Source organism: Psammomys obesus, unplaced genomic scaffold, assembly GCF_907164565.1.
Source record: "Psammomys obesus unplaced genomic scaffold, mPsaObe1.curated_primary_1811, whole genome shotgun sequence".
In the NCBI taxonomy this organism is placed as follows: Eukaryota; Metazoa; Chordata; class Mammalia; order Rodentia; family Muridae; genus Psammomys; species Psammomys obesus.
The window spans coordinates 222511-249997 of record NW_026591497.1 but is presented as its reverse complement, the minus strand read 5'-3'; the positions used below and the strand labels follow the sequence as shown (position 1 = coordinate 249997).

Genomic DNA, 27487 nt, shown 5'->3' with positions numbered 1-27487 from the left:
CACACACACACACACACACACACACACACACACACACACACACACACACACAGCGAGAGAGAGCGCGCAATAATCAACTTGAATTCTCACACTGATTCATGTCCACTGAGATTCTGAAACTGCCCAGAATCCAGAGGTAATGATTCTATCATTAGATCTGTGAGCCTTGGCTCCAAATACATTTTTTAAAAAGTCCTCCAATATGTACCAAATACACGCAGAAATCATGGCTTGCACATCCCTGTAAGTACACTCTGCAGCCTAAAGAAGCAGCCTTTGGAAGCATCAAAGAGGCAAGGAAGATAAAATCCAGAAAGTCTCAGGCTGACTCTAACCTTCCTAAGTGTGTGACATGAGCACATTAGTCAACCCTTATGAACCTTCCAATTGTGAAATGAAGACATTCACTACCAGTTAAAGGTACTGTGTGGTGATGTGATTAAAAGAGACAGGCATAGGCAAGCAGCAGGTCATAGGTATGTTGGGACTAAGGTTAAAATAAGTTGATCACTCACTGCAAGCTATCCTTCATGCCAACCCTCCTATGAACAATTCCTGCTTTCTCTTTGCAGACATAAGTCAGACTAATTTCATCGTAATGTCCACAGAAGGTACCTACCTCCATCACGCTGGTTACAGCTGCATCTAAGGATCTGAGAACAGGCTCCTCAACAATCTTCTTCACCTGTTAGAGACCAGTCACATGAAGAAGTTACATAGAGAGACAGGAAGCTAGCTTCTTCTACCCAATGACAGGGATATTGATAGGTAAAACCTTGTTAGGCCGGGGTGGGCTCAGTGGTAAGGAACATGCTTACCATGCCCAAGATGCTGGGTTCAATCCTCAAAATGTTTAAAAAGGAAAAAGCCAAGAGCTGGGGAGATGGTTCAGTGGTTAAGAGCATTTGTTGGCTTTTGCAGAGGATCCAGGTTTGGTTCCTAGCACCAATTGTGGTGGCTCACAACTGCCTATAACTAGTTTGAGGGGATCTGATTCTGCCTTCTGACTTCCATGGGCACCAGACAAGCACTTGGTGACATACATATAAAACATTCACACACATAAAGTAAATAAATCTTTAAAAAAAAATTAAGAGGGCTGGAGAGATGGCTCAGAAGTTAAAAGCACTGGTTGTTCTTCCAGAGGTCCTGAGTCCAATTCCCAGCAATCACATGGTGGCTCACAACCATCTATAATGAGATCTGGTACCCTCTTCTGGTGTGCAGGTGAACATGCAAGCAGAACACTGTATACATAATAAATAAATAATCTTTAAAAAATTTTAAAAGAAAAACTAAACGAACCCAATAAATTTGTAGTGCTAAATGTAATGGAAAGTAGCTCAACAACATATCAACAGAACAATGATCAAGCCAGATGCACAAAATGCCCTTAATATTCTCAGATCATCTGAGGCTTTCCTTACCCTGAAAATGACAATAAAAATAAAGGAAGTGATTGAGCAACTTGCTGCAAGTTGCCAATGTTAGATTTCTATTTTCAAGACGGCAGAATGTGCAGGCTCCAGCACTGCTCAGTTATCAAGCACAGCTGTGAGAGGTCCTGCAACATAACCCTGCCCTAAACACCTAGGACTCTAGCACTGGTGGCTCCTAATGACCTGGCACAGTGACTCACTGGTTCTTCTCCACAGTCCAGCTTGAGCACAGGTTATACATCCTCTTCATTAGCTGGGTGTGTGTACATGTATGTGCTATGACACCAAGTCTCTCTCTCTCTGCTTGGATTTCTTTGTTTGTTTGTTTTCTTGGAAATAGGATTCCACTACATAGACTTACTGAAATTCTCCTACCTCTATCTCCCCAGTGCTGGGATTAAAGGTGTGCACTGTCACATCCGAGCTCACTTTAGTTTTTGACACACAGACTCACTCTATAGCCCCAGCTGGCCTCACTGCAATCTTTCTGCCAAAGACCCACCTATTCAGGATGCAAAGAACAGCACCGAAGCCTTCTATGGCTACCCCAAAAAAGTCAAGTTGGCATAGCAACTCCTTAGAGTAAATCAAATACACAAGAACAGTGCTGTTTTATGTGGCATCTGAGAGCTTGGACTGATCCTGCCCTGCCCTGCCCTGCCCTGCCCTGCTTGATGTACTTGACATGTGTCTCTTCAGAATGGAAATATAGGATGCCTCTCCACATATTTAGTGTGAGAATTAAATAAAGAATACTACAGAACATGTCTGTAGTGAATGTGCTCAAAGCCAAGCAACCATCATCATGTGGAGTTCAGCTGTGCCCCTCCCAAAACAGACCATCCCAGATGAACCTGCCAATGGCTCATAGTCAGCCCCCCCAGGCTTTGAGTAGAGCACGGATTCTCTACAGGGTGCTTGCTGCTCCTACCACCTGGCAGTGCTGTACATGGCCAATGGAAGTAGAGACTGGGAAAGACTGGGGGGCAGGGAGCCCTCATTGGTATTGGGTAAGGCTTTCCAGGTGTGATGAGTTGGGGGAGGACTGCCCCTGTGTGTAAACCCTAACTCCTCACCTAGGTTCTGTAGGGACACCCAATACATTCATTGGTTTCCCAGAGTGAACTTGCCAGAATTTCATCTGTCTCTCCTTGAGACCCGAGACGGAGCGGTAGACACTGCTTTACAACTTCCCTAGGGAGGGAATTTTACTTTCTTTCCTTCAATTTGCCAGTTCATTAAGTCTATTGTACCTGGAAATAATGGTACAGGCTGGGTACCCTAAGACAAAAATCTGAAATCCCAAATTCAAACTAATTTTATATCAATATGTTGCTCCAAGTGGAAAATTCCACATCTGACATTATTCAAGGCATTGTATAAGCAAGGCATAAAAGCAGGTATAATAGTGTCTGTGGTCCCAGACACTCCAACAGCCATGATGTGAGGATCTCTTAAGTTCAGAAGTTTGAATTTAGTTTGGGCAACAGAGCAAGACTGTTTCAAATAAAAGAAAAGAAAACGATAAAATAACCTTCTATATGTGTAAGAAGCATAGATATTAAGAACAAAAGAATTTCACATTTAGAGTTGGGTCTCATACTAAGATATCTCATTATGTATACATAAAATTAAAAAATCTGTAAATGACCCCAAATACTAAATATTTCTGGTATTTTGGATCCAAGTATTTTGGATCAGAGGTATTTAATATGTATTCTAAGATTTTCTTGTTGAAAGAAAAAAAAGGACAAAGAGGAAGAGGAAGTAGAAAAAGAAGAGATGGAGGAGGAGAAGGATGAGGAGGAGGAGGAGGAAGAAGAGGGGGAGAAGAAATTAAAGGCTTCTGCTGGGCCTGAAGCACAAATCTGTAATCATAGCTCTTGGGAGGCTGAAACAGGAAGAACTGAAGTATGAGGCCTGTCTGGGTAAAATGGCTAAGACTGCTTCAAAGTTAAAGTATGGTTTTGTTGTTTGTTCTGTTTTTTTAAGTCTAGGTATATAGCTCAATGATACGTAGGCCCTAGATTCAATCCCCATTGCCATAATGTTAACTAACTGGGCATAGTAATATGTGCCATCTGAGCATTTGGGAGGCACAGGCAGGAAGATTGGAAATTCAGGGCCAGCCAGGGCTACCAGCTCTGAAAAAAACAAACAAGCAACAATAACAGCAACAAGTCTTCCAAGGACTGGTTTTCCTTTGGTCTATGTCCTTTGGTCTTGCTTACCAAGTTTAAGAGTTCCCGAAGCATTTCCAGAGGAATATTAAACTCCTTATAGGTGATGCCATTGAACAGGGGAGAAACAGAAAAACTGGAGCTGATGGTGGAGAAGTAGTACTCAGGCTCTAAGGTAGTCCCATCAGGCAGGCAAGAGGCTGTCAGGAGAAAAACAAAATAAAATATAGAGAGATGTAACTGATTCTGATAATTCCCGAAAACCAATGTAGGTATATATATTTTGGTTTTGTTGATACTACAATTCCTCTTCATCCCAGGTGTCTCTGAACTCACAGCTATTCTCTTCCTTTAGTCGTCCAGTATTGAGATTACAGGGCTTCCATAGCCCTCCTAGTTTTCAAGGGAGGAGGGATTATTCTGGCTCATATGTTGAGGGTACAATCCATTACAGAGAGGAAGGGCAGGGCAGTGCAGACTATGGTGGAGGAAAGCTTGATCACATCTGGGCGAATCAGGAACATTAAGAGCTCTCCTTGTACTTTTACTTAAGATCTGCATTTGTTTCCCCATGCATTTGCCCACGGAGGCCAGAAGAAAGCTGATGTCAACGGTGGTTGTGAGCTAACCAGTGTGGATGGTGACAACTGAACTCAGGTCCTCTGAGAGAGCAGCCTTTGCTCTTAACCACTGAGATATCCTTCTAGTTCCTCTCCCTGTTCTGAAATTGAGAATTAAAGGCTGGATCATCAATCCTTGAGGGGCAAAGTGTCTCTGATCAAAAGCTCAGATTTTTTTTTTTCAGCCCAGACAATAAAAATTTAAATGTGGGATGAGATGAGGAACAGGTAGAATTACTCCTTTTTAAAGCTGAGAGATAAAGTGTAAGGTTCACAGGGTTCCCAAAGATGTTTTACTGCCAAAATTAGAATAAAAGCACACATTATAAGTTGCAAAATTGGAACAATTAAGTAAGCCATCCACAAAAAGGCAAGTCCTGCATGGGCTCGAGTCTACAGAACTCTTAGGGACCCCATATCAAAGACAGAAAAATGGGTTGCCAAGAACTTGGTATAGGAGGAAATGGGACCTTATAGTTTAATAGGTTCAGAGTTTCCAGTTTTATAAGATAAAAGAGTCCTGGGAAAGGATGGTGGTGATGGTGAACAGTATTTTTGTTGTTGTTGTTGTTGTTTGTTTTGTTTAATTGTATGTGTGGGGATGGGTTTTTTGGTTGTTTTGTGTGTGTGTGTGTGTGTGTGTGTGTGTGTGTGTGTGTGTTTTGCGACAGGGTTTCTGTGTAGCCCTGGCTGTCATGAGCTCACTTTGTAGACAAGGCTAGCCTCAAACTCACAGTGATCTGTCTGCCTCTGCCTCCTTTGTGCGGGGACTACAATCATGTGCTACCATGCCCATCATGCTCAATATTAAGAACATATTTAACAGCGGGGCACGGTGGCACACTCCTTTAGTCCCAACACTGGGGGAGGCTGAGGCAGGCAGATCTCTGTGAGTTCCAGGCCAACCTGGTCTACAAACTGAGTCTAGGACAGCCAAGGCTACACAGAGAAATCCTGTCTCAAAAAATAAAACCAAAACCAAACAAACAAAAGAACATTTTTAACACCACTCAACTGTCATTCAAAAATGGTTAAGATATAAGCTGCAAGTCGTGTGGTGACACAGGCCTTTGATCCCAGCAGGGAGGAGGCTAAGGCAGAAGTATTAAAAGTTTGAGGCCAGCCAGCTGAGGCAATTTAGGATTGTATAGCACTCTCTGAGCCAGCCTGGGCAACATACAAGATACATGGAAATTTTCATGCTATTTTTTATTGTATGTATTTTGCCACAAAAAAATCCAAACCAAACCAAACCAAAACTGCAGAAAAACTTTCAAGATACACTGAAATTGTGGTGGCACCTGCCTACAATCCCAGTACTTCAAAGGCAGAGGTAGGAGGGAGGCTGCAAATTTGAGGCTAGCCTAATCTACACAGTAAATTCCAACCCATCCTGAAATACAGAATGAAATCCTAAAATAATTGTGAAAAAAAATTTTAAAGTCAACAAAGAAAAAAATGCAAGAAAAGTTTCAAAATCAAGTTTACAGCTTCCACCAGTTGATATAGACTAATAATACACATGGTGAATTAACCCTAGATCACAGCCAGGGTCACTAGTTGTTCCATGTGCCAGACAGTAGGGAAAAACCATCCTCCCACAGTCAGATAGCACTTGCCAGGACATTGGCACAATCACTGATGGGAGGAATGGAGTCACTTAAAAAACATAACTCTCCTAGAATATGACTTAGGCATGCCTTGTTTTGAGTAATTTCTATTATTTCAATATAAGGTAGTGTTCTGAACTCTTTTTTTTTTTTTTTTGCAGCCCCAACCTCCCACCCCAACCTCGGGCCTGCTTGCAATGTGCAGGGCCACCAATTAGGCTTCTCAGAGCCAGGGCTGCCTGGGAGGAGCCCTGAGGCAAGAGAGCCTGCTGAAGATTTAGGAATACTGGTCAGTGGTACAGCACTTGCCTAGTGTGCCCAGGGTCCGCAGCTCTGCTAAATAAATAATAAATAAATAGGCCCAGGTGGCCAAGGAAAATGGTAATGTCCCGGGAAATGTTAATGTCCACAGATGGGTCCAGTGGCCTCTGCTCCCAGTCACTCCTGTGGGAAGCAGCGTCCAGCGGGAAATGCTCACTTCTCCAGGACCTTGACTTGAGTCTCTGTTTCCAGAAGTGTTTTCACACCAAGAGGCTCCAGGACCTGGAGGGCCTCCTGGCTCTTGCCCCTTCTGTAGCCTGAAGAAAACCCAGTAATATTTAACCCGCGCCCCTAGCACTGGCTACTCATTGAAGATCTAAAATTTACCCAGGTGCTCTTTACCATAGGATGAGTAAAACAATGACGGTTTGTCCTGCAAGCAAACAATTTCCTCCAGATACCCAATATTTGCTAAATGTCAATCAGTCATCAAACTGCCTAGCTGGAATTTCCCAATTTACCTCGCTGTAACCCTAAATAAAAAGCCTCCTCCCCCTGAGCTCGAGGCTCTACACTCAACTGCTGCATCAGTGAGGGTATAGGGCCAAGTTGGAGTTTGTCATAAAAAGATCCTACTGCATTTGCATTGCAATCAGCTCTTTGGTGGTCTGAACTCTTATTTGTATCAGTTTGGTTGTGAATTTACAGACATTTAAAGACAGGAACTTAGAGGGGATAGAAAAATGCAGCTGTATTTTGTTGCTGCTATTCCAGAACTAATACATAAATAAAGTCATTTTACTCATCAAGATAAACTTGAATGAGTCCTATTTTGGGCTTTCAGAACGGCTCCAGCTAGGAGCTGTGGTATTTTGAAAAAGAAGGGCCCCCACAGGCTCATATATTTAAATGCTTGGTTCCCAGTTAGTAGAACTGTTTGGGAAGGATTAGGAAGTATATCCTTGTTGAAGGAAGTGTATCTCTGAGGGTTGGCTTTGAGGTTTCAAAAGCTCAACCAGGTCTTCTCTCTTTTTCTCTCTGCCTTCTGCCAGCTTCCTGACATGACGGTCATAAACTCACCTCTGAAACTGTAAGCAAGCCCTCAATTATATGCTTTCTTTCCTCTTCTTCTTCTTCTTTTTTGTTTTGTGAGATAGGGATTTTGTGTAGCCTTGGCTGTCCTGGACTTTCACTGTAGACCAGGCTGGCTTCAAACTCATAGTGATCCACCTGCCTCTACCTCCATGAGTGCTGGGAATAAAGGCATGTGCTACCATGCCCAGCTTTCTTTCTTTCTTTTTTAAAATTAATTATTTTTAAGATTTGTTTTATTTTATGTATATGGATGTTTTGTAAGCATGCACATATACACACATGTGCCTGCTGGATCCCCTGAAACTGGTGTTATCAATGGCTGTGAGCTACCATGTGGGTTCTGAGAATTGAATGTGTATAAGCATGCACATATACACACATGTGCCTGCTGGATCCCCTGAAACTGGTGTTATCAATGGCTGTGAGCTACCATGTGGGTTCTGAGAATTGAACTCAGGTCCTCTGCAAGAGCAACAAGTGTTCTAATCACTGAGCCCCCTCTCTACCTCCTAAATGCTTTCTTTCATAAGTTGCTTAGTCATGGTGTTTCTTCACAGCAACAGAGCAGTGACTAAGGCAGATGAAAAAGTCACACAAGAATAAATATGGACCCCAAAGCAAATGATAGATCAAAAAGTCATTTTATTAATAATAAAAGTATAAAATAATAATTTTATTATTTCAATTATATGCATGGGGGGTATATGCACATGAACTCAAGTGCCCACGGAGGTCCCAGGTGTCTGATCCCCCTGGAGCTGGAGTTATAGGCAGTTGTAAGCAACCTGATGTGAATACTAGGAATTGAACTCAGGTCCCTGGACAGAGCAATATGTGCTCTTAACCACTGGGCCACACCTCTAGCCCCTAAAAACTCATTATCAAGACATTTTAGCAGAAAACTATCATTAGAAAATAAGTAAGTCTAATATTGTCATAGTAAACAATGACAGACAGACACTGTGGGAGGGTAAAACAGAAAGATTGCAAGTTCCAGCATGGGCAACACTATAAAACCACATCTCATAATAAACAAAGGGCCTGGAAAGTAGCTCAGTGATAGAGCATGAGGGCTCAATCCCTAATACCACAAAAATAAATGGATAAAATGAGCACTTGCAGACAGCATCAGTCTACGAAGAACCGAGTAGCCTGTGTGACTTCTGCAACACAAGAGCACAGAAGCAGGATGGAGCTTAGACAAAATCGAGTGCTAGGACACTGGTGGCACACTGTGGCTCTAGAGGGGGCGCCACCAGCAACAGAGGAGGATCTGAAACGGAACTTAGACTGAGAACACTGGAGTGCTAACAAGAACTTGGAGACAAGTGAAGAAAGACGGGAGAACAGTAGCTTAAAGGAGCAGAGGGAGGGTGAAGATGCTGTGATCTATCGGCTGATACTTGTCAGGCAGACACCATGAGATAAAAGAAAAGAGCTCTATGAATGAGCTGGTGTACGGTGGTCACAGATGGAGGCGAAGCCAGGAACAACAGAAACCAAGGACCTATGAACTGGGACTTACATATTTCCAGGGCATGGTGGTACATGCTGGTGATCCCAGAATTTGGGAGGCAAAGGTAGCAGCATAGCTACACATTCAAGACCAGCCTGTTCTACCTAGCAAGACTCTGTCTTGGGTTATAAAATAATTGGAATTATCATTGAGAGCTATCACTGCAAACTGTGCTTTTAAAAAAATAATTATCTGTTGTTTTGTGAGGGGAAGGTACACTTTGTAGTGCAGGTTAGACCTGAATTAGAGTTCTTTTGCTTCTGCAACTGAGTGTTGGGATTACAGATGTGTGTTCATGCCAAGCAAAATAATTATGTAAAAAATGTGGGGCTACAGTTCAGTGACAGAACACCTGATTTACACTCACAGGCAATGGCTCAGAGCCGGTATCACAAAATAAATTAGAAATGTATTTGGTGCTGTATAAAGAATGCCAGAGATGGGACTTTAAACATTCCACAGTGAAATGGGGGCATGTGAGGAAGCATTCAGGAAGCAGTGCATGCTACTTCGTCCCTTACAGTGAGGCACTGCATATATCACGCGCACCCACCCTCTGCTACGGAGTTTGCTAGCGCAGAGACAGTGCAGGTCTGCTGAGGAATACACATGGCTCATTCAGACAGCATAATTTGGGTGTCTTCCCATTCAACCACCCAGTAGATATGTTTAAAGGGTAACAGTCACCAAGAGGAGCTCCTCCTGCCAAATCAAGGGTGTTCACAAGTGAGAAGGGTGCTCCAGGCCTAGAAGATAGTTTTCTGGGGTAACTGAGTCTTTGAGCTAGGTGCACACACACATCAATTGTTACATACAGTATCTTACACACAGGAGGTACTACACACAAAGGTGCCCATAATAGTAGGTAACTAACTACTCTCTTCCTTTTCAAAATTCCCTTCCCTCAGAATAGCCTTGAAATATATGCTTTTTAAGAAATTCACGTCACTTTTAGCAACATGACTTAGTGGATAAATATCCAAGCCTGATAATTCAAGTGTGATCCCTGTATCCCATGATGGAAGAAGACAACCAACATCCCAAGTTTGACCTCTGATCTCCATATGTGTGCTATGGCACACACAATGGCATGTACACACACACACACACACACACACACACACACACACACACACACACTGACACACACACTTAAAAACGAAAAGATGGATGTGGTTGAACACACCTTTAATCTTAGCACTTGGGAAAGAGGCAAGTGGATCTCTGGGTTGGAGGCCAGTACAGTCTATAGAACAGTCAGAGCTACATACAGAAATCCTGTCTCAAAGAAACCAAAACAAACAACTAAAAAGAAATTTTCATCAAGGTCAAGGAAATGTATAAAATTGCTTACCACACAAACCTGACTGAGTTTAATTCCTCAGAACACAAACAAGAAACCAGATACTGTGGCACACATCTATAACCTCAGCATTCCTACTACAAAGTAGGAAGTAAAGACAATGGAATAAGCCTGAACATTCCAACCTAACCTGGAGTATGCTATTAGCAGCAGGAACAAGAGAGACTGCACCCCAAAACACAACTCCCAGCATATTCTCTCCCCAAACACACACAAATAAAAAGGGGGGAGGGAAGATTCACTTCATTCAAAAATGGAGGAGCTACAGAATGGAGCTGTGAAATTGTTTCCTGACCTCTTATGACTTAATCTGGATCTAACTTTCCTCAAGGAGCAGATGAAGATAAGATTTTTTTTATTTTTATTTTTAGTGTGTGTGTGTGTGTGTGTATATATATATATATGAACTCATGTCACCTAGACTGGCTAGTCAGCTTATTTCTGGGGGAATTCCTTATCTCTGCCTCCAGTGCCTAGGGATTACAGGTGACAACCACATTCATATGGCATTTATATGGCTCTGGGGATCTGAACACTGGGCCTCAAACTTATAGGGCAAGTGCTTTACCTGCTGGGCTGTCTCCACAACCGCAGGAAAGGTAATTTAACATGCCCAAAATACAGCACAGTCACAAGATTCAACATCAGTAAACTATGAAAAAGCATTTGGCAAGTACAAAGCTTCAAAAAAAATGTAGCATTGAGGGCAGGGTTGGGAGGGAATGAGGAAGGGCACTACAGCTGGGATACAAAGTGAATAAACTATAATTAATATAAAAAAATTTAAAAAAATTTAAAAAGGTTCTAAGTTACAGAGGATTGGGATGAAGTTCTGGTGTGCTGGTACGAAGTGGGGTGAGGGTAGATAACTGTAACATCTTACATGTTTGAAAGTGTACAAGCCAGGAAAAATGGTTGAAGATACAGATATTTTTGACCTGAATTACATGTTATGTAATATATACAAGTACCAAAACATTGTATTACCTCATTACTACATAAAATTTTACTTACTGCATTAATTAAATTAAATTTTTTGGTTTTTTAAATTAAGGTATTTTTTTTTTTATTACTTACAATTTATTCACTTTGTATCCCACCTTCCCTCCCTCTTCTTCTCCTATGCCCCTCCTCCAGTCCGCTGATATGGGAGGTCCTCCTCCCCTTCCATCTGATTCTAGTCTATCAGGTCTCATCAGGACTGGCTGCATTGTCTTCTGTGGTGTGGTAAGGCTGCATCCCCTCAGGGGGAGATGATCAAAGAGCAGGCCACAGAGTTCATGTCAGAGACAGTCCCTGTTCCCATTACTAGGGAACCCACTTGAACACTGAGCTGCCACAGGCTACATCTGTGCAGGGGTTCTAGGTTATCTCCATGCATGGTCCTTGGTTGGAGTATCAGTCTCAGAAAAGACCCCAGTGCCCAGATCTTTTTTTTTTTTTCTCTCCTTGTGGAGCTCCTGTCTCCTCCAAATCTTTTTATCTCCTCCTCCTTTCATAAGATTCCTTGCACTCTGCCCAAAGTTTGGCTATGAGTCTCAGCATCTGCTTTGATATCCTGCTGGGTAGAATCTTTCAGAGGCCCTCTGTGGCAGGCTCCTGTCCTGTTCCCTGTTTTCTTCCTCTTCCAAAGTCCATTCCGTTTGCCTTTCTCAATGAAGATTGAACATCTTACCCAGGGTCCTCCTTTTTGATTAGCTTCTTTAGGTGTACAGATAATAGTATGATTATTCTATATTACATGTCTAACATCCACTTATAAGTGAGTATATACCATGTGTGTCTTTCTGCTTCTGGGATAGCTCACTCAGGATGATCTTCTCTAGTTCCCAGCATTTGCCTGCAAATTTCATGATTTCCTTGTTTTTAATTGCTGAGTAGTATTCCATTGTGTAAAGGTACCACAATTTTTGTATCCATTCCTCAACTGAGGGACATCCGGGTTGTTTCCAGATTCTGGCTATTAAAAATAAAGCTGCAATGAACATGGTTGAGCAAATGTCCTTGTTCTATACTTGAGCACCTTTTGGATATATGTCTAAGAGTGATATAGCTGGATTTTGAGGTAGCACTATTCCTAGTTGTCAGAGAAAGCACCAGGTTGATTTCCAGAGTAGTTGTGTAAGTTTACATTCCCACCAGCAGTGGAGGAGGGTTCCCCTTTCTCCCTATCCTCTCCAGCATATGTTCTCACTTGGGGTTTTGATCTTAGCCATTCTGATGGATGTAAGGTGAAATCTCAGGGTCGTTTTGATTTGCATTTCCCTGATAGCTAAGGATGTTGAGCATTTTTTTAAGTGTTTCTCTGCCTTTCAATATTCCTCTATTGAAAATTCTGTTTAGCTCTGTACCCCATTTTTTAATTGGATTGCTTGAATTGTTGCTGTTTAACCTAAGTTCTTTATAGATTAGGGCAATTTAATTTTTAAAACAACAACAAAAAAAGTAGCATTGTTATATTCTTTTTTTGTTACTGTGTTTTGAGACAGGAGTGACATGTAGTGCAGGCTGACCCCCAACAAATGATCTTCTTCCCTTAGTGTCTGAAGTTCTGCGATTACAGGCATGGTCCCACCACCATAAAAAACACACATTTAAAAATATCTATTTTTTAATGGCCTTTTAAAAAAGGTAGCACTTATCATTAGCCCTTCTACTAGAAACAGAGATAACAAGCTTTTACAAGTTAAAATCCAAAGGGTAGCATCTGGAGGTGGGGGGAATTATTTTCTGTATTTTTCTCTAGAGATATATTTTTTAATTTTTTTATTAATTACACTTTATTCACTTTGTATCCCCCTGTAGCTCCCTCCCTCCTCCCCTCCTAATCCTTCCCTTCCTCTCCCTTCTCCATGCATGCCTCTCCCCAGGTCCACTGGTAGGGGAGGTCTTCTTTTCCTTCCTTCTGATCCTAGTCTATTAGGTCTCACCAGGAGTGGCTGCATTGTCTTCCTCTGTGGACTGGTAAGGCTGCTCCCCCCTGAGGAGGAGGTGATCAAAGAGCAAGCCAATCAATTCATGTCAGAGATAGTCCCTGTTCCCATTACTACGGTACCTACTTGGAGACTGAACTGCCATGGGCTACATCTGTGCAGGGGTTCTAGGTTATCGCCATGCATGCTACTTGGTTGGAGTATCAGTCTCAGGGAAGACCCCTGTGCTCAGATTTTTTGGTTCTGTTGCTCTCCTTGTGGAGCTCCTGTCCTCTCCAGATTTTACTATTTCCCACTTCTTTCATAAGATTCCCTGCATTCTGCCCAAAGGTTGGCCATAAGTCTCAGCATCTGCTTTGATAGTCTGCAGGGCAGAGACTTTCAGAGGCCCTCTGTGACAGGCTCCTAACTTGTGCCCTATTTTCTCCTTCTGATGTCCATCCTCTTTGCCTTTCTGGATGGGGATTGAGCATTTTAGCCAGAGTCCTCCCTCTTGATTAGTTTCTTTAGGTGTACAGATTTTAGTAGGTTTACTCTATATTATATGACTAAATGAGTGAGTATATACCGTGTGTGTCTTTCTGCTTCTAGGATAGCTCACTCAGGATGATCTTTTTCAGTTCCCACTATTTACCTGCAAATTTCATGATTTCCTTCTTTTTAATTGCTGAGCAGTATTCCATTGTGTAGATGTACCATACTTTCTGTATCCATATCTCAGTGGAGGGGAATCCGGGTTGTTTCCAGCTTCTGGCTATTACAAATAAAGCTGCTACACACATGGTTGAGCAAATGTCCTTATTGTATACTTGAGCCTCTTTTGGATATATGCCTAGAAGTGGTATAGCTGGATCATGAGGAAGCGCTATTCCTAATTGTCTGAGAAAGCGCCAGATTGATTTCCAGAGTGGTTGTACAAGTTTACATTCCCACCAGCAGTGGAGGAGGGTTCCCCTTTCTCCACAACCTCTCCAGCATGTGTTGTCACTTGTGTTTTTGATCTTAGCCATTCTGGTGGGTGTAAGGTAAAATCTCAGGGTTGTTTTGCTTTGCATTTCCCTGATGACTAATGACGTTGAGCATTTCTTTTATCTAGAGTTATTTTAAAACTAAACTCAAGAAACTTTCTGGGGCTGGAGAGATGTCTCAGCAGTTGAGAATGTGTACTACTCCTGCAGAGGACCTTAGTTTACCTGTCTGTAACTCCAATTCCAGGGGAACTGGAAAGGAAGGAAGGAAAGAAAGGAAGGAAACGAAGGAAAGAAGGAAAGAAGGAAGGAGAAAGGAAAGAAGAAGGACAGAAAGAAAGACAGACAAACAGAAAGACAGAAAGAAGAAAGAAAGAGAGAGAAAGAAAGAAAGAAAGAAAGAAAGAAAGAAAGAAAGAAAGAAAGAAAAGAGAGAGTGTTTAAATGAGAGAGTTTAAATGAGAAGGGCACCCATAGACTCTTATATTTGAATGCTTGGCTTCCAGCTGTAGGACTGTTCAGGAAGGAGTATTCGGACATGCAGACTTGTTCAAGGTGGTGTGTACTGGGAATGGGCTTTCGAGGTTTCAAAAATCTATGCTAGGCCCAATTTCCGTCTCTGCCACTTGGCATTCAGACCAATACGTAAGCTCTTAACTACAGCTCCAGCGCCATGTTTGCACACCTACTGTCATAGTTCCTGCCATGATAGTGGACTAATAATTTCCTAAAACCATAAGAAAGCCCGCAATTAAATGTTTTTCTTCTAGAAGTTATCTTGGTTTCAGAGCCAACAGAACACACACACATACACGAGTAGGGAAAAATTAAATGAAAAACAGAAATAAAAGTTCACCACTCTGAATGCATGATGACAGAGGGTCAGTCCCAACATCCTTAACATCACAAGAAACCATTGTGAACCTCTTATCTCATATTAGATCATTACTACGATACTGAGGTAAAACCTACCTTCAAAGTAGTGAAAAGCAGATCCTCCTGGGGAGCTGGGTGGGGGCATGCCACGTTCTGGGCTAATCTGAAAAACCACAATGTACATATCAGAAAAGGCTGCTGGGACCCTGTATCTTACCTTAGCAGAGGCTATCTCTGCCACCCCACTGTCCATGTTTGAAGTCCAGTGTCAAAGCCTTACTCCTTGCTGAAGTAATCTTGCTCTTGGAGCATTTTAATTTTTTTTTTTCTGTTATTGTATCACTAGTCTAACTATATACTTTGCATTCGTTTGCTGAGCTGCATCTTCCTCCCACCTTTTTGAGGGCGCAAAGCCTTGCTATCTAGCAATGGCCAGATTGAAACTTCTATGCAGACCAGGCTGTTCTCTGCTTCCCGAGTTCTGGGATTACAGGTGTGCGGCCCCACATGCAGCTAGAGTTGAATTTTTCCTAATATTTTGTGTTATCTTTTTTCCAGGAGACATACACACGTATACACACGCAACACATGCACACATGCATGCATGTGGGGTATCTGAGGAGAGTGGTGCTAGCCATAGAGCCCAAGGGCCTTATACGTATGAAACCGTACCTCACTCCTCAAAGTGATATGCGTCCTTCTTTCTTTCTTTCCATATTTATTTGTATTTCATGTGCACTGGTGTTTCACCTGCATGTATGTCTCTAGAGTTATAGACATCTGTGTACTACGATGTGGGTGCTGGGAATTGTAGCTGAGTCCTCTGGAAGAGCAGCCAGTGCTCTTAACTGTTGAGCCATTTCTCCAGGCCCGATATATATACTTTCTTAAAAAATGAAATAGCATCCTGCCATGCACCCCAATCTCAAACTCATGATTCTCCTGTTTCAGCTAGATGAATACTGGGACTGCAGTATAGTTCAATTATACCCTTCTTTATTTTATTTTCAAGAGATGATAATTTTTAAAACATTGGCTCATTACTTCTATGTGTAGGTGCCTACCTGTCAAGTTTTGTTGCATCACGTGTGCAGAGCTTTTGGAAGCTACAGGAGACAGTCATACTCCCTGGGATTGGTGTGAGCCACCTGACATGGCGCTAGAAACTGAACCCAAGTCATATGCCAAGAACAGTAAGCATTCTCTGAGCTCAAATTATATATTTTTTGCTGGTGTGTATGTATGTGGATGTTTCATAAAGTACACTTGTGTATATGGGTACATGTGGCGGTTAAAGGCCAGCCTTGGGTGTTATCTGCTGGAAAGCCATCCATTTCCTTTGAGTCAAGGTCTTTCACTGGCCTGAAGTTTACCAATTAAGCTAGACTGGCCGGCCAGCCAGCACAGGGATTACCTGTGCTAGGATCACAAGTGTGTGCCACAAACAACATTTTTTGGGGGCTCTGAGGCCTGAGTTCAGGTTCTTGTGCCTGCAAAGCAAGCACTGAGAGAACAGCCATCATCCCAAAAAAAAAAAAAAACAACTGCATAGTATTTTAATTTAAATTTTATTTTTATTCCATTTCTTAATATGTATGGGTATTTTTTCTGCATGTATATCTGTGTGCCATACATGTGCCTGGTAGCCCCACAGGCCAAAAGAGGGTGTTGAATGCCCTGGAACTTGAGTTAAAGATGGTTGTGAGCTGCAATGTGGGTGCTGGGAGCCTTTCAATTACACACTTCTTACTTCTAACTATCTCAGAATACAGCATGGGGGGATGGTGATATAGCTCACGTGGTAGAGGACTGCCTATTCTTGGTAGTCAACTTGACTATATCTGGAATTAACGACAACACAAGAGGCTGGGTCCATCCATGGGGGAGGAGGCTGGGTCTATCCATGGGGGAGTTTTCTTTTTCTCAACTAAATCATTTGAAATGGAAGACTACTTTTAATACAAATCTTTTGCGGTAGGAAGACCCAACTTTAATCTGGGCCACGCTTTCCAGAGGCAGCCTATATAAAGGACACGGAAGAAGAAACTTGCTTTCTTAGTATTGCTTACTTTCACTCTCAGTGGCAGGTCCATTCCTTCACTGGAATTAGAACCCACTTCTTCAGAATTCTGGCATATATTGAAGCCAAGCTGAGACATCCCACCTTATACACTGAAAAACTACTGGATTCTTGGACCTTTTGTTGGTAAACAGCCACTGTTGGAATACCTGGGCCACAGTCTGAAAGCCACTCTAATAACTGCCCTTTCTATATATGTATATAGATTCATTTTCTCAGTTCTGTTCCTCTAGAGAGCCCTGACTATACAGAGTCCTAGTGCTGCATAAAGTGCACATATATAATTCCAGCACTAGGATGATGGAAACAGGAGATAAAGTTCAAGTTCACTCTCAACTCCATAGCCACTTTGAGGCCAGCCTGGGCTACATGTCTCAAAAAACAACCCCCTCCCACCCCCATGCCTCCCCAAAAAAGGCAATTAAAATAAAATAAAAACAAACCACCAGGAACACAGTTTGGCAACAAAGCATTCCACAATGATATCACTGGCAAATCTTAAAAAGAAGACAGGTATGGCAGCATTCTCCCATGTTCTTAGCACTTAGGAGGCAGAGACAGAAATGTGGATCTGAGGCCAATGTGAATGTAGCACAAGACCCTCAAAACCAACTTGTTTGCGTGTGTAAAACCCTAGGGGGTTAATCTCTGATTCAACAGTGATAAATAAATAATTTTGAGAAGCCAGGTGTGCTGGTGCTTCCTTTGAATGTCAGCACTGAGGCTGAGGTAGGAGGATCAGCCTGAGGCTATCCTAGTCTGCAGAGTGAGCCTCTATCTCAGTTAGAAAAAAATCTTAAAAGAGATCAATCTTAAGCAAATGTGGTATCTCACATCTGTAATCCACAAGTCGTAGGCCAGCTGAATTATAGTGAGTTCTAGCCTGGGCTGTAGAGTGAAACTCTGTCTCAAATTCAGAAAAAAGTAATGCCTTTTGATTATAACAAGAGAATTCTAATGAGAACCCCAAACTACACACGCGTTATTTTCTTTGCATAAACACTTATTGAAGTTCACCTTCCTGAGCCCTCCCCTGGGAATCCAGCCCCACCTGAGAAATGCTGGACACACTGCTGGTTTTCCTCTTCAGTGTGCCTTCCTGACAGACAGTCAGCAGGTTGCTGGGCAGGATGGAGCGGAAGTCATTAAAGGAACGCCTTCGGACACCTTCCAGCTCCTCTGGGATTCTCAGGGAATGAGGGACTTTGGGAAAGAGCTTTGAGAGGAGAGATTCTTCTGAATTGCTGTAACGTCCAAATGATCTTGAGATTCCAATCAGGCATGGGATTGCATACTTGCAAAGGTATTCTGGAAGGCCAAGAAGAGTTATAACGTGGGAGTAACTTACGACAGCCACACTGTACCAACTTGTACCCCTAGCTAACATTTTATAACCCCCCCCAGTTACAGAGTTAACTGATGATGTTTCAGTCGGCATTACCAGTAATGTCAGATTGTGCCTCTTATCACATTTACTTTCCTCGGGATATCTTGATCTAATCACGCACATCCAAATCAGTAATATATCTGGGTCATGTTTAGTTACTGTGACCACCTGAGATTATATTCATTGCCCTATTCATTTCCTATTACACTACAGGAAAAATGACCTAAGAAAGTCAGCTAAACTGCCCCCTTATTATACTAGGCAAAACTGAGACTCAGAAAGGTGAAGTTATTGGTCAAGGATACCTGGCATTTGTATACAGAACTGTGCTCACAACCCCATGTGGCCTCTCAGTAGACCAGCACGTAACAAATATAACCCAATAGAACAGTTTCTGCCCATCGGAAAAGAGAAAACAAGGGAAGAGAAAGGAGAAAGAAAAAATAGCCTTGAAGGCCAGCCACATGTCTTAGTGGGTAAGAGTCCTACTCTTGTAAACCTGATATACTGAGTCTGGATCCTATGGTAGAAGGAGAGAACTGACTCCTGAAAGTTAGCTCTCCTTTTACCACACACGTGCATACCTTTGAGCTTGCGTGCACACACACACTATACACAGACACAAATAACAATAAATGCAATTTAAAATTTTAAGATAAAAGTCTTGAAGATTTATATTCATACCTTTTTCTTGAATCTCCAAGGCCTGGCACATTCTCAAAAGGACATGCAAAACCTGCAAAAGTGCCTCTAAAATCTGTAACAGTCAAGGACACAAAACAAACCTGTTACCAAAACTGGATCAGTATTTCAAAGTACAGTCAAAATTCGAAGGAGCTTTAGACATTATTTCGACCAAGCCTGTCCATGGCCCCACAATGCTAACCTCAGGAATAAAACCTTCTGACTCAGGAGCATCACTGTCTTCCCAGGGCTTGTGCCAGCTAGCTTGGGCCATTCTTCTTTCATTTTCTCTAACAGGTGATAGGTCCTCAAATCGTCTCTTTTTCTGGCTAAAGGGGCTTAATTCTTTTCAATTTTACTTCATATGATCATAATTTCTCCATGATACTATGTCATCTGCTTATCACTATACGTACAACAGACTAATTTTCTACATCTTACATGGAAGTGTAGGACTCAGAATACATATATAAACATTCCAGGGATGCAGGAACTCATCCAGAACAATCCCACATTCATCAGAGTCTACACTTCTTTGTATGAGTTAGGTTGTTATTGTTGTTTTGTAAACACTTGACATTTTTGGCTACATAAAACATTTAAAGTCTCTTCTCATGTGTTGGTCTTACTTTTTTTCTTTCTACATGTTCTTAAGCTATATAACTCATACTTACGCAGTTGGCACTTTTAATTTTTTGTTTGTGGCTCACTGAACTGGGATGCAAAGCCCAGGCAGAGAAAAAAGGAATTAAACAGATTGTGACAAGATTTGTTCAAAAGTAGTCAACAGTCCTTTATTTTCCTAATATTAATAATACTAAAGATGGTGGTATAAAAAATGGTTCAGCAATTAAGAACATTTTCTGCTCTTGCAGAGGAGTTGGGTTTAGTTCTCATCACCCACATAGCAGTTCACAACTGCAAGTAACCCTATTTCTAAGTGATCCAAGATCCTCTTCTCTCCTCTAATGGCACCAGGCAGGAATATGTGGTGCACATACATAGATACAAGTAAAACACTCATACACATAAAATAAAATTATCTATGTTTTATATACTTTACAGACACAGCCTGTCACAATTTAATTCATTTGTGTTTTATACATTTTATGCTCACAGCCTGACATAGTTTTATTCAATGTTTTAAATAAGCCTGCAATTTGGATGCAACCTATTATATGCAATGAGACATAGAATTTTTTACTGTGGAGCAACATTAGTACTCAACATTTCAGATTTTGGATTCCCCAATCTTACCCATTTAATTGTTGGTCCCACTATTTTGGCAAACTTAATTCATAGAAAAGCCCTTACTATTAAGACCTTTAATCCCAGCACCTGGGAGGCAGAGGCAGTTAAGATATCTGTGAGTTCAAAGCCAGCCCAGTCTACATAGTGAGTTTGAGACCAGCCAGAGCTATCTAGAGAGACACTGTCTTAAGCAAACAAAAGAACACCACTGTGATGTCTATTCTTGGTTGTCAACTTTACTACACCTAGAATTAACTAAAATCTAACTGACTGGACACTTGTGAAGGATTAGTCATTTTTTTGGGGGGGGTAGTTTCAAGACAGGGTTTCTCTGTGTAGCCTTGGTTGTTCTGGACTCGCTTTGTAGATCAGACTGGCCTTGAACTCACAGAGATCCACCTGACTCTGTCTCCCTGAGTGCTGGGACTACAGACAAATAACACCACACCAGCTCAAAAGATTATTCTTAAATAACTCTTTTGAAATGGGACGATTTCACCTTTAACCTGGGCCATATGTGCTGCTGGCAGCCTATATTAATGACATAAAAGAAGGAAGCTTGCTCTCTTTGCTTTCTTGCCCTTGCTATTGCTAACAAGTCCATTCCTTCACTAGTATTAGAACCTACTTCTCTGGATTCTTGTACCTTTTGGTAGAGAGCTACTGTTGGACTAGTTGGACTATGGTCTAAAAGCCAAGGGACTGAATCCCCAGGACAACATAGCTAGAAAGACTAGCCATACTTATGACCTCTAAATTTGACTGGGAGAATGAATATGGTGGAAGAGTAGCCAGGTGGATCTCTGTGAGTTAGAGGTGAACCTGGTCTACACAGCTAGTTCCAGGGCTACACACAAACACACACACACAGAGAAAAACAAAACAAAACCCTATCTTAATAAACAAAAAACAAAACAAAAAAAGGTATGGAGGATGATTCCCAACATCTACCTTAGGCTCCATATATAAGTATGACACATATACTCACACATTACATGTGTATCACTCACACACACACACACACACACACACACAAAATGGAAATTATCTTCTACGGGGAACTTCAATCAAGAGGAGGAAACTGGGGAGATGCTAGAGCGGGTAAAAGTGCAGGCTGTGAAAGCAATAAGATATGAGTTGAAATTGCCAGTGCCCATATAAAAGCTGGGGAGCAATGTACACTGTCTGTAACACCAGACTCCAAGTGTATAGACAAGTGCATCATTAAATTTGATGACTGACCAGCCTAGCTCAAATAGTGAGCTTCAGGTCCAGTGAGAGACCCTGTTTGAAAATGGTAGAAATGTCTGGAATTCAGCTCAGTGGTAAAGTGCTTGCTGAGAAAGTACAAGCCTTGAGTAAAGTCTCCACCATTAGAAAAAATAAATGCATGCATGCATACATACATACATACATACATACCTATATACATAAATAAATAAGGGATTTTAATGCACAAAGGAAAACAACCAATGTCCCTGGCCTCTGCATATGTATACATGTGTGTATTAGAATGCATATATATGCACATACAAATAACACTAAATAAAAACCAATACAATCCAATCAAACTTCACAGCCCTTTTCATCATTCTAGAACTCTTTTCAATTAACATCAATGCACTTCAAGTTCCAAATTTTTACCTCATCCCTAAGTGAGGGGTCCCTGAAAGCCACATCAGATAGCAAGGTCACCAGGGAGAAGCTGAAGCTCTCTGCAATTGGCAGGTTACCTGAAAGACATGAGGTTATGAGTGAGATAACAACAACCAGCCAGCAGACATACTGGCCACCTGATTCAGTATGCTCTTTTCTCACACATCCTGTCAAAGGACCAGCTTATAATAGGTAAGAAAGCAGATGTGGTAGCTCAAGCCTACAGATCCCAACACATAGGAAGCATAGGAAAATCATAAGTTCAAAGTTATTCTCACCATAGAAGGAATTTGAGGCCTGGTTGGGATACATGAGACCCCACCTCAGAAAACAAACACACAGAAAAAAAGAACTAAAAGACAGCAAGGGTTCAGTTTGCTGACATTCAGTTCTATCCATGTATCCTAAACTTTTGCATTAATTTTTAGGGTTCTTTTTTATTACACTTACTGTGTGTATGTGTGTGTGAGAGAGAGAAGGGGGGGAGAGAGAGAGAGGTGTGACACATAAGTGAGTGACAGCATGTGTGATGAAGTCAGAGGGCAGACTGTAGGGTCAGTTCTTTCCTTCCACCATGTGAGTGCTGGGGACTGAACTCATGATGACGGAATATAACCTGCAACACTTGTGTTCTGTGGTGTGTGTGTGAGGATGCATGTGTCTGAAGCACTCACTTGGAGGTCAGAAGATAATCTCAGGTGTAGGTCTTTACCTTCTAACTTATTTAAGGTCTTCTTTGTTTTGTGCTACACTTTCCAGCTGAGCTGGCCTGGAAGCATCCACAGGATTCTCTTGTCTCTACTTCAAGCCACACCAGGCATAATCTTTTAAAGTAGAAATTTAACTGAAGCTTAACAGCAACAAAAATGATTAAACTATTCTAGTGAACAGTTTGATTGTGTCCTCAAGTCCACTTCACCCTCTTGGAACAGCAGCACTGTAACACAGAGAACTGACCTTTCTCTATGAGCAAATCTACTGGCTCTGGTGTCAAAATAGTTGGCTTGGGGATGGACAGATACAGATGGCCCAACTGTAGCCCGTGTTATATAAGAATGGAAGTTTCTGAAGATCTCAAAAGAATTTACTCATTCTGAGAAGAGTGCAATGGAAAGCTGAAGGTTGAGCATCTGTCTCCTTTTACCCATGGGTTCTGGACAGCAGTGAGTAAGGTCAGCCACATTGCTATAGGCTGGAAAGTTGTTCCACACCTGGTGAGACCAGCCAAAAGCTGTCTAACTTCAACATTTTGTTTGTTTGTTTTCTTTTCTTTTGCATTCAGAATAAATATTGTACAAAATTACCTCTGCCTTTCCGAGCTGTGCTTTCTTCTACCCAATACACTTTTGGAAGACCTCTGAGAAGTCGAAGAAGATAAGGAACAATACAATCTTTGTGCTAAAAAACAAAAATTATATTTAGTATGTGGCGAGTAGGTTTTTCCCACATAGATTAAGCTACCCAAATCTAATAATCTTAGCCTCTCCAGGGATTCACCCAGAAGTTCACTCACAGCACCCTTTCTATTTCTACACACCACAGTCCAGAAGATGTCACACAGCCAAACATGCCCTGTGTAACGTGCAGCCTCGTAGGCTTCTCTGGGACAAGCCCCTGTAAAGGTCTCTCCAGAAGATACTTGCAAGCATATACTTAAGTCTGCCTTCAATGACAGGGGTACAGATCTCACAAAGCCATCCATGATGGTGGTTCTTGAAACCAAAGGGTCACTGAAATCACGAACTTCTGGATTTGACACTTTTTGCTGTTTTTATTTTTTGTCTTTTTTTCCTCTACTTGAGTTAAATTGTGCATTTTATGTTCCCCTCTTGGTCCTTGAAAGCTGAGTGTCAGACTTTAATGGCTATGGTAACCCAATGAAAGAAATTGTTTTCCTTCTAGTTACTTCTTTCCCTCCCTCCCTCCCTCCCTCCCTCCCTCCCTCCCTCCCTCCCTTCCTTCCTTCCTTCCTTCCCTCCTTCCTTCCTTCCTTCCTTTTTGACAGTGTGTCATTATGTAGCCCTGGATAGCCTGGAACACAATATAGATAGGCTAGGCTGGGCTTACAGTAACAGAGACTTGCTTTCTTCTGGTTCCCAAGTACTGGAACTATATATGTGAACCACCACCTTAGCTTGGCACCCAGCTTTCAAGCATCTCTGTCTGACAACCAATGAACTAGAGACTGTGATTATTCTAAGCTTGGATTAAATGCAGATTTATAAGTCAAAAATAAAATCTGAAAATGATGAAAGGTAGTGGCTAGAACACCTATCTAGGATCATAAGTACAAAACTCCAAAGGGCTACACTGCACTGGCCCCTGCAGAGAAGTCTAGGCTCTTCTGTGTATAATGCAATTATGTCTCAAAAGAATTTTACCCTAAACCCCTAAATTTCAAAATACTTAAACAACACTTTATTGTGTATTTTAAAGAATCAGTAAGTTGGCTGGGCATGGTGATACACACCTTTAAACCTCAGTACTTGGGAGGTAGAGACAGGCGGATCTCTGAGTTTGAGGCAGCCTGAGCTATAATAGTGAATACTAGGACCACTAGGCTATGTAGAGAGAGCCTCTAAACAAACAAACATTAAGTTTCCTAGGTCAATGCCACTTTTCGTTTACCCTGTCTTACTCATCACCTCATCACTTTGATTAGGTTTGGATGCACTGTAAGTACTAGGTAAATATATGCAATACAAATGTAGGTCCCTCCCTGCCCCCGGCAGTGTTGCCTTGCCTGGCCTCAGTACTAATGTGACTTAATGTGCTGGGGAGGGTTGGTGGGCGGGGGGTTCCCCCTGTCTGGGAAGAAAGGGAGAGGGGAAGGAGGAAAAAGGGGAGGACAAGACTGGGAGGAGAGGAGGGTGGGGGCACCCTTGAGATGCAAAGTAAATAAACTGAAACACACACACACACACACACACACACACACAAAATGTAGGTTTTCATTATAACCCCTTGTACACTGTGGGAATTATAAACTTAGCAAGACTTACCTGAAGATCAGATTCGATGAGAAAAATGCCCAATGCAATCACCGCATCTCTCCGTCTTTCATCTAGTTGGAATATCCCATGAAAATCTACTGGGCACATGCAAAGCAGCTTTTGGACCTAGAAAATAAGATTTAAAACAAAACACAAGGTACTGAAGAGGTGTCAGCAGTTAAGAGCATGTACTGCTCTTCTAGACCCCTGAGCATGCCTGGAACTCTGGCTCCAGGGGAATCCAACTCTTCAGGCTTTTGCAGGCACCTGCACATACCTACACATGTACAGAAACTTAAAAAAAATAAAAATAAGTCTTTAACAAAACAAAACACAGGGCTGGAGAAATAGCGTAGTGGTAAAGAGCACTTACTTCTCCTGCAGAAGACCTAGGTTTGGTTTACTAGCACCCACACAGAACTCCCTATAACACCAGTTCCAGGATATCTGAAGCCTCTCTGACCTCCTCGGGTTACTGCATGCACACGGTACACATGCACACACTCAGGCCCACACACATACACAAAGAGATAGGCTAACAGACAATCAAACACACAGCTTTGCAAAAGAGAAAGCCACACTCAGAAGAAATCCATCCTGTGGATAACCACTCAACCAGGAAGTCACTAGTTCACTTCACATAAAAGATCACAGACTGGCATACATCTGATGGAGGGTTAGGATAAAATATGCAAAGAACTAAAAATTTAAACATGAGGAAAACAAATTATAGGCTAGAGAGATAGCTCAAAGGTTAAGAGCACTGGCTGCTCTTTCAGAGGACCTGAGTTCAATTTCCAGCAACCACATGATGGCTCTCAACCATCTATAATAATACCTAGTGTCCTCTTCTGGCATTCAGGCACACATGCAGACAGAATACTGTATACATAATAAACAAACAAACAAATAAATAAATGTTTTTAAAAACACAAATTACTCAATTAAAAAATGGGGAATGGAATTAAAGAAAGTTCTCAAAAGAAGAAACACAAATGTTTAAGAAAATTTAAAAAAAAAATTTTTTTGTTTGTTTGTTTTTTGAGCCAAGGTTTCTCTGGATAGTCCTGGCTGTCTTGGAACTCTCTCTGTAGACCATGCTGGCCTCCAACTCTCAGAGATCTGCTTGCCTCGGCCTCCAAAGTGCTGGGATTAAAGGTGTGCGCCACAGCCGGATGCTGAGAAAATTTCTTTAAATGTTCAACATCTTTACCCACCAAGACAAAGCAAATTAAAACTACTTTGATATTTCCTCTCAGCCCAGCCAGAACAGCTAACATCTAAAAACCAAATAACAACAAATTCTGGTATGGATGTGGGAAAAGGAGAGCACTTACTCACTACTAGGAGGAAAGCAAAGTGGTGCAGACACTGTGCTAGCTAATTTTTTTCAGCTTGACAAAAACTGGAGTCATCTGGGAAGAGAAAGCTTCAACTGAGAAAATGTCCATATGAGAATGGCTTGTAGGCAATTCTGAGAAGCATTTTCTTGATTGCTGATTGATGTGGGAGGGCCCAGCCCACTGTGGGCAGTGCCACCCAGGGCAGGTATAGGAAAAGTTGCTGAATGAGAGCTAATCAGTAAGCAGCATCTTCCATTGTTCCTGTATTTTCCCTTCAATGTTTGACTGAGATATGGAAGTGTAAGCTAAAAAAACCTTTTCCTTCCTAAGCTGCTTTTGGTCATGGTTCATCACAGAGATAGAAAACAAAATAATATAGCCACTATGGTCACCAGTGTGGAGGTTCTTCATAAAGCTAGAAAATAGGTCTATCGAAAGATCTAGATATATCACTTTTGAGCACACACCCAAAGAATACTATATCCTACCACAGAGGTATATGTTCATTGCTGCTATATGTGTAATAGCCAGGAAATTAAAACAGCCTAGATATTACTCAGCTCTTCAGAAAAAGGAAATTGAGCCTTTAGTCCCAGCATTCAAAGAGGCAGAGGCAGTCAGAGCTCTGTGAGTTTGAGGCCAGTCTGGTCTACAAAGTGAGTTCAGGACAGCCAAGGCTATATAGGAAAACCCTGTCTCAAAAAAAAAAAAAAGAAAGAAAGAAAATTATGAAATTTGCAGGTAATGGATGGAGCTGGAAATAATCATTCTGTAGTAACTCAGATCAAGAAATACAAACGTTGCCATGTTCTCTTTCATTTGTTGATGTTATCTTTTGAAATTTTACACATACATGTGAAAAATCAAAATTCTCATATGAAATCAGTAAACTAGTAATCATAAAGACAGAGGAAATGAATAAACACGGGCTGTGGTATAAAGGGGAAAAAGGAATAATGGAATAAAAAGGATAGGTAGGGAAGGCAGGGTAGGGGAAAGAGTATGAAGGAGGGAGAACAACACTGAAGAGCTTTGGAAAAGTTATATGGAAGCAGAGTGGTGGCACACACCTTTAATCCCATCACTCAGGAGGCAGACGCAGGTGGATCTCTGAATTTGAGGCCAGCCTGGGCTACACAGAAAATCTTGAAAAATCAAATAGAAAGAAAGAAAGAAAGAAAGAAAGAAAGAAAGAAAGAAAGAAAGAAAGAAAGAAAGAAAGAAAGAAAGAA

At 41.7% G+C, this 27487-nt stretch overlaps 1 protein-coding gene across 1 annotated transcript in view; it reads right to left on the bottom strand.

Annotated features, from left to right (window-relative positions):
* The window catches only part of Pi4ka (phosphatidylinositol 4-kinase alpha), a 124458-nt gene that overhangs the window by 81020 nt on the left and 15951 nt on the right, over positions 1 to 27487 (bottom strand). Inside the window, exons 2-9 of the mRNA XM_055610278.1 lie at positions 24922 to 25038; positions 23224 to 23317; positions 21908 to 21996; positions 19013 to 19085; positions 17993 to 18249; positions 14958 to 15024; positions 3671 to 3819; positions 620 to 685 (exon numbers count right to left, since the gene is read on the bottom strand). Of these exons, the coding sequence (XP_055466253.1) occupies positions 620 to 685; positions 3671 to 3819; positions 14958 to 15024; positions 17993 to 18249; positions 19013 to 19085; positions 21908 to 21996; positions 23224 to 23317; positions 24922 to 25038 (912 nt within the window). The remainder of the gene's footprint in view (positions 1 to 619; positions 686 to 3670; positions 3820 to 14957; positions 15025 to 17992; positions 18250 to 19012; positions 19086 to 21907; positions 21997 to 23223; positions 23318 to 24921; positions 25039 to 27487) is intronic.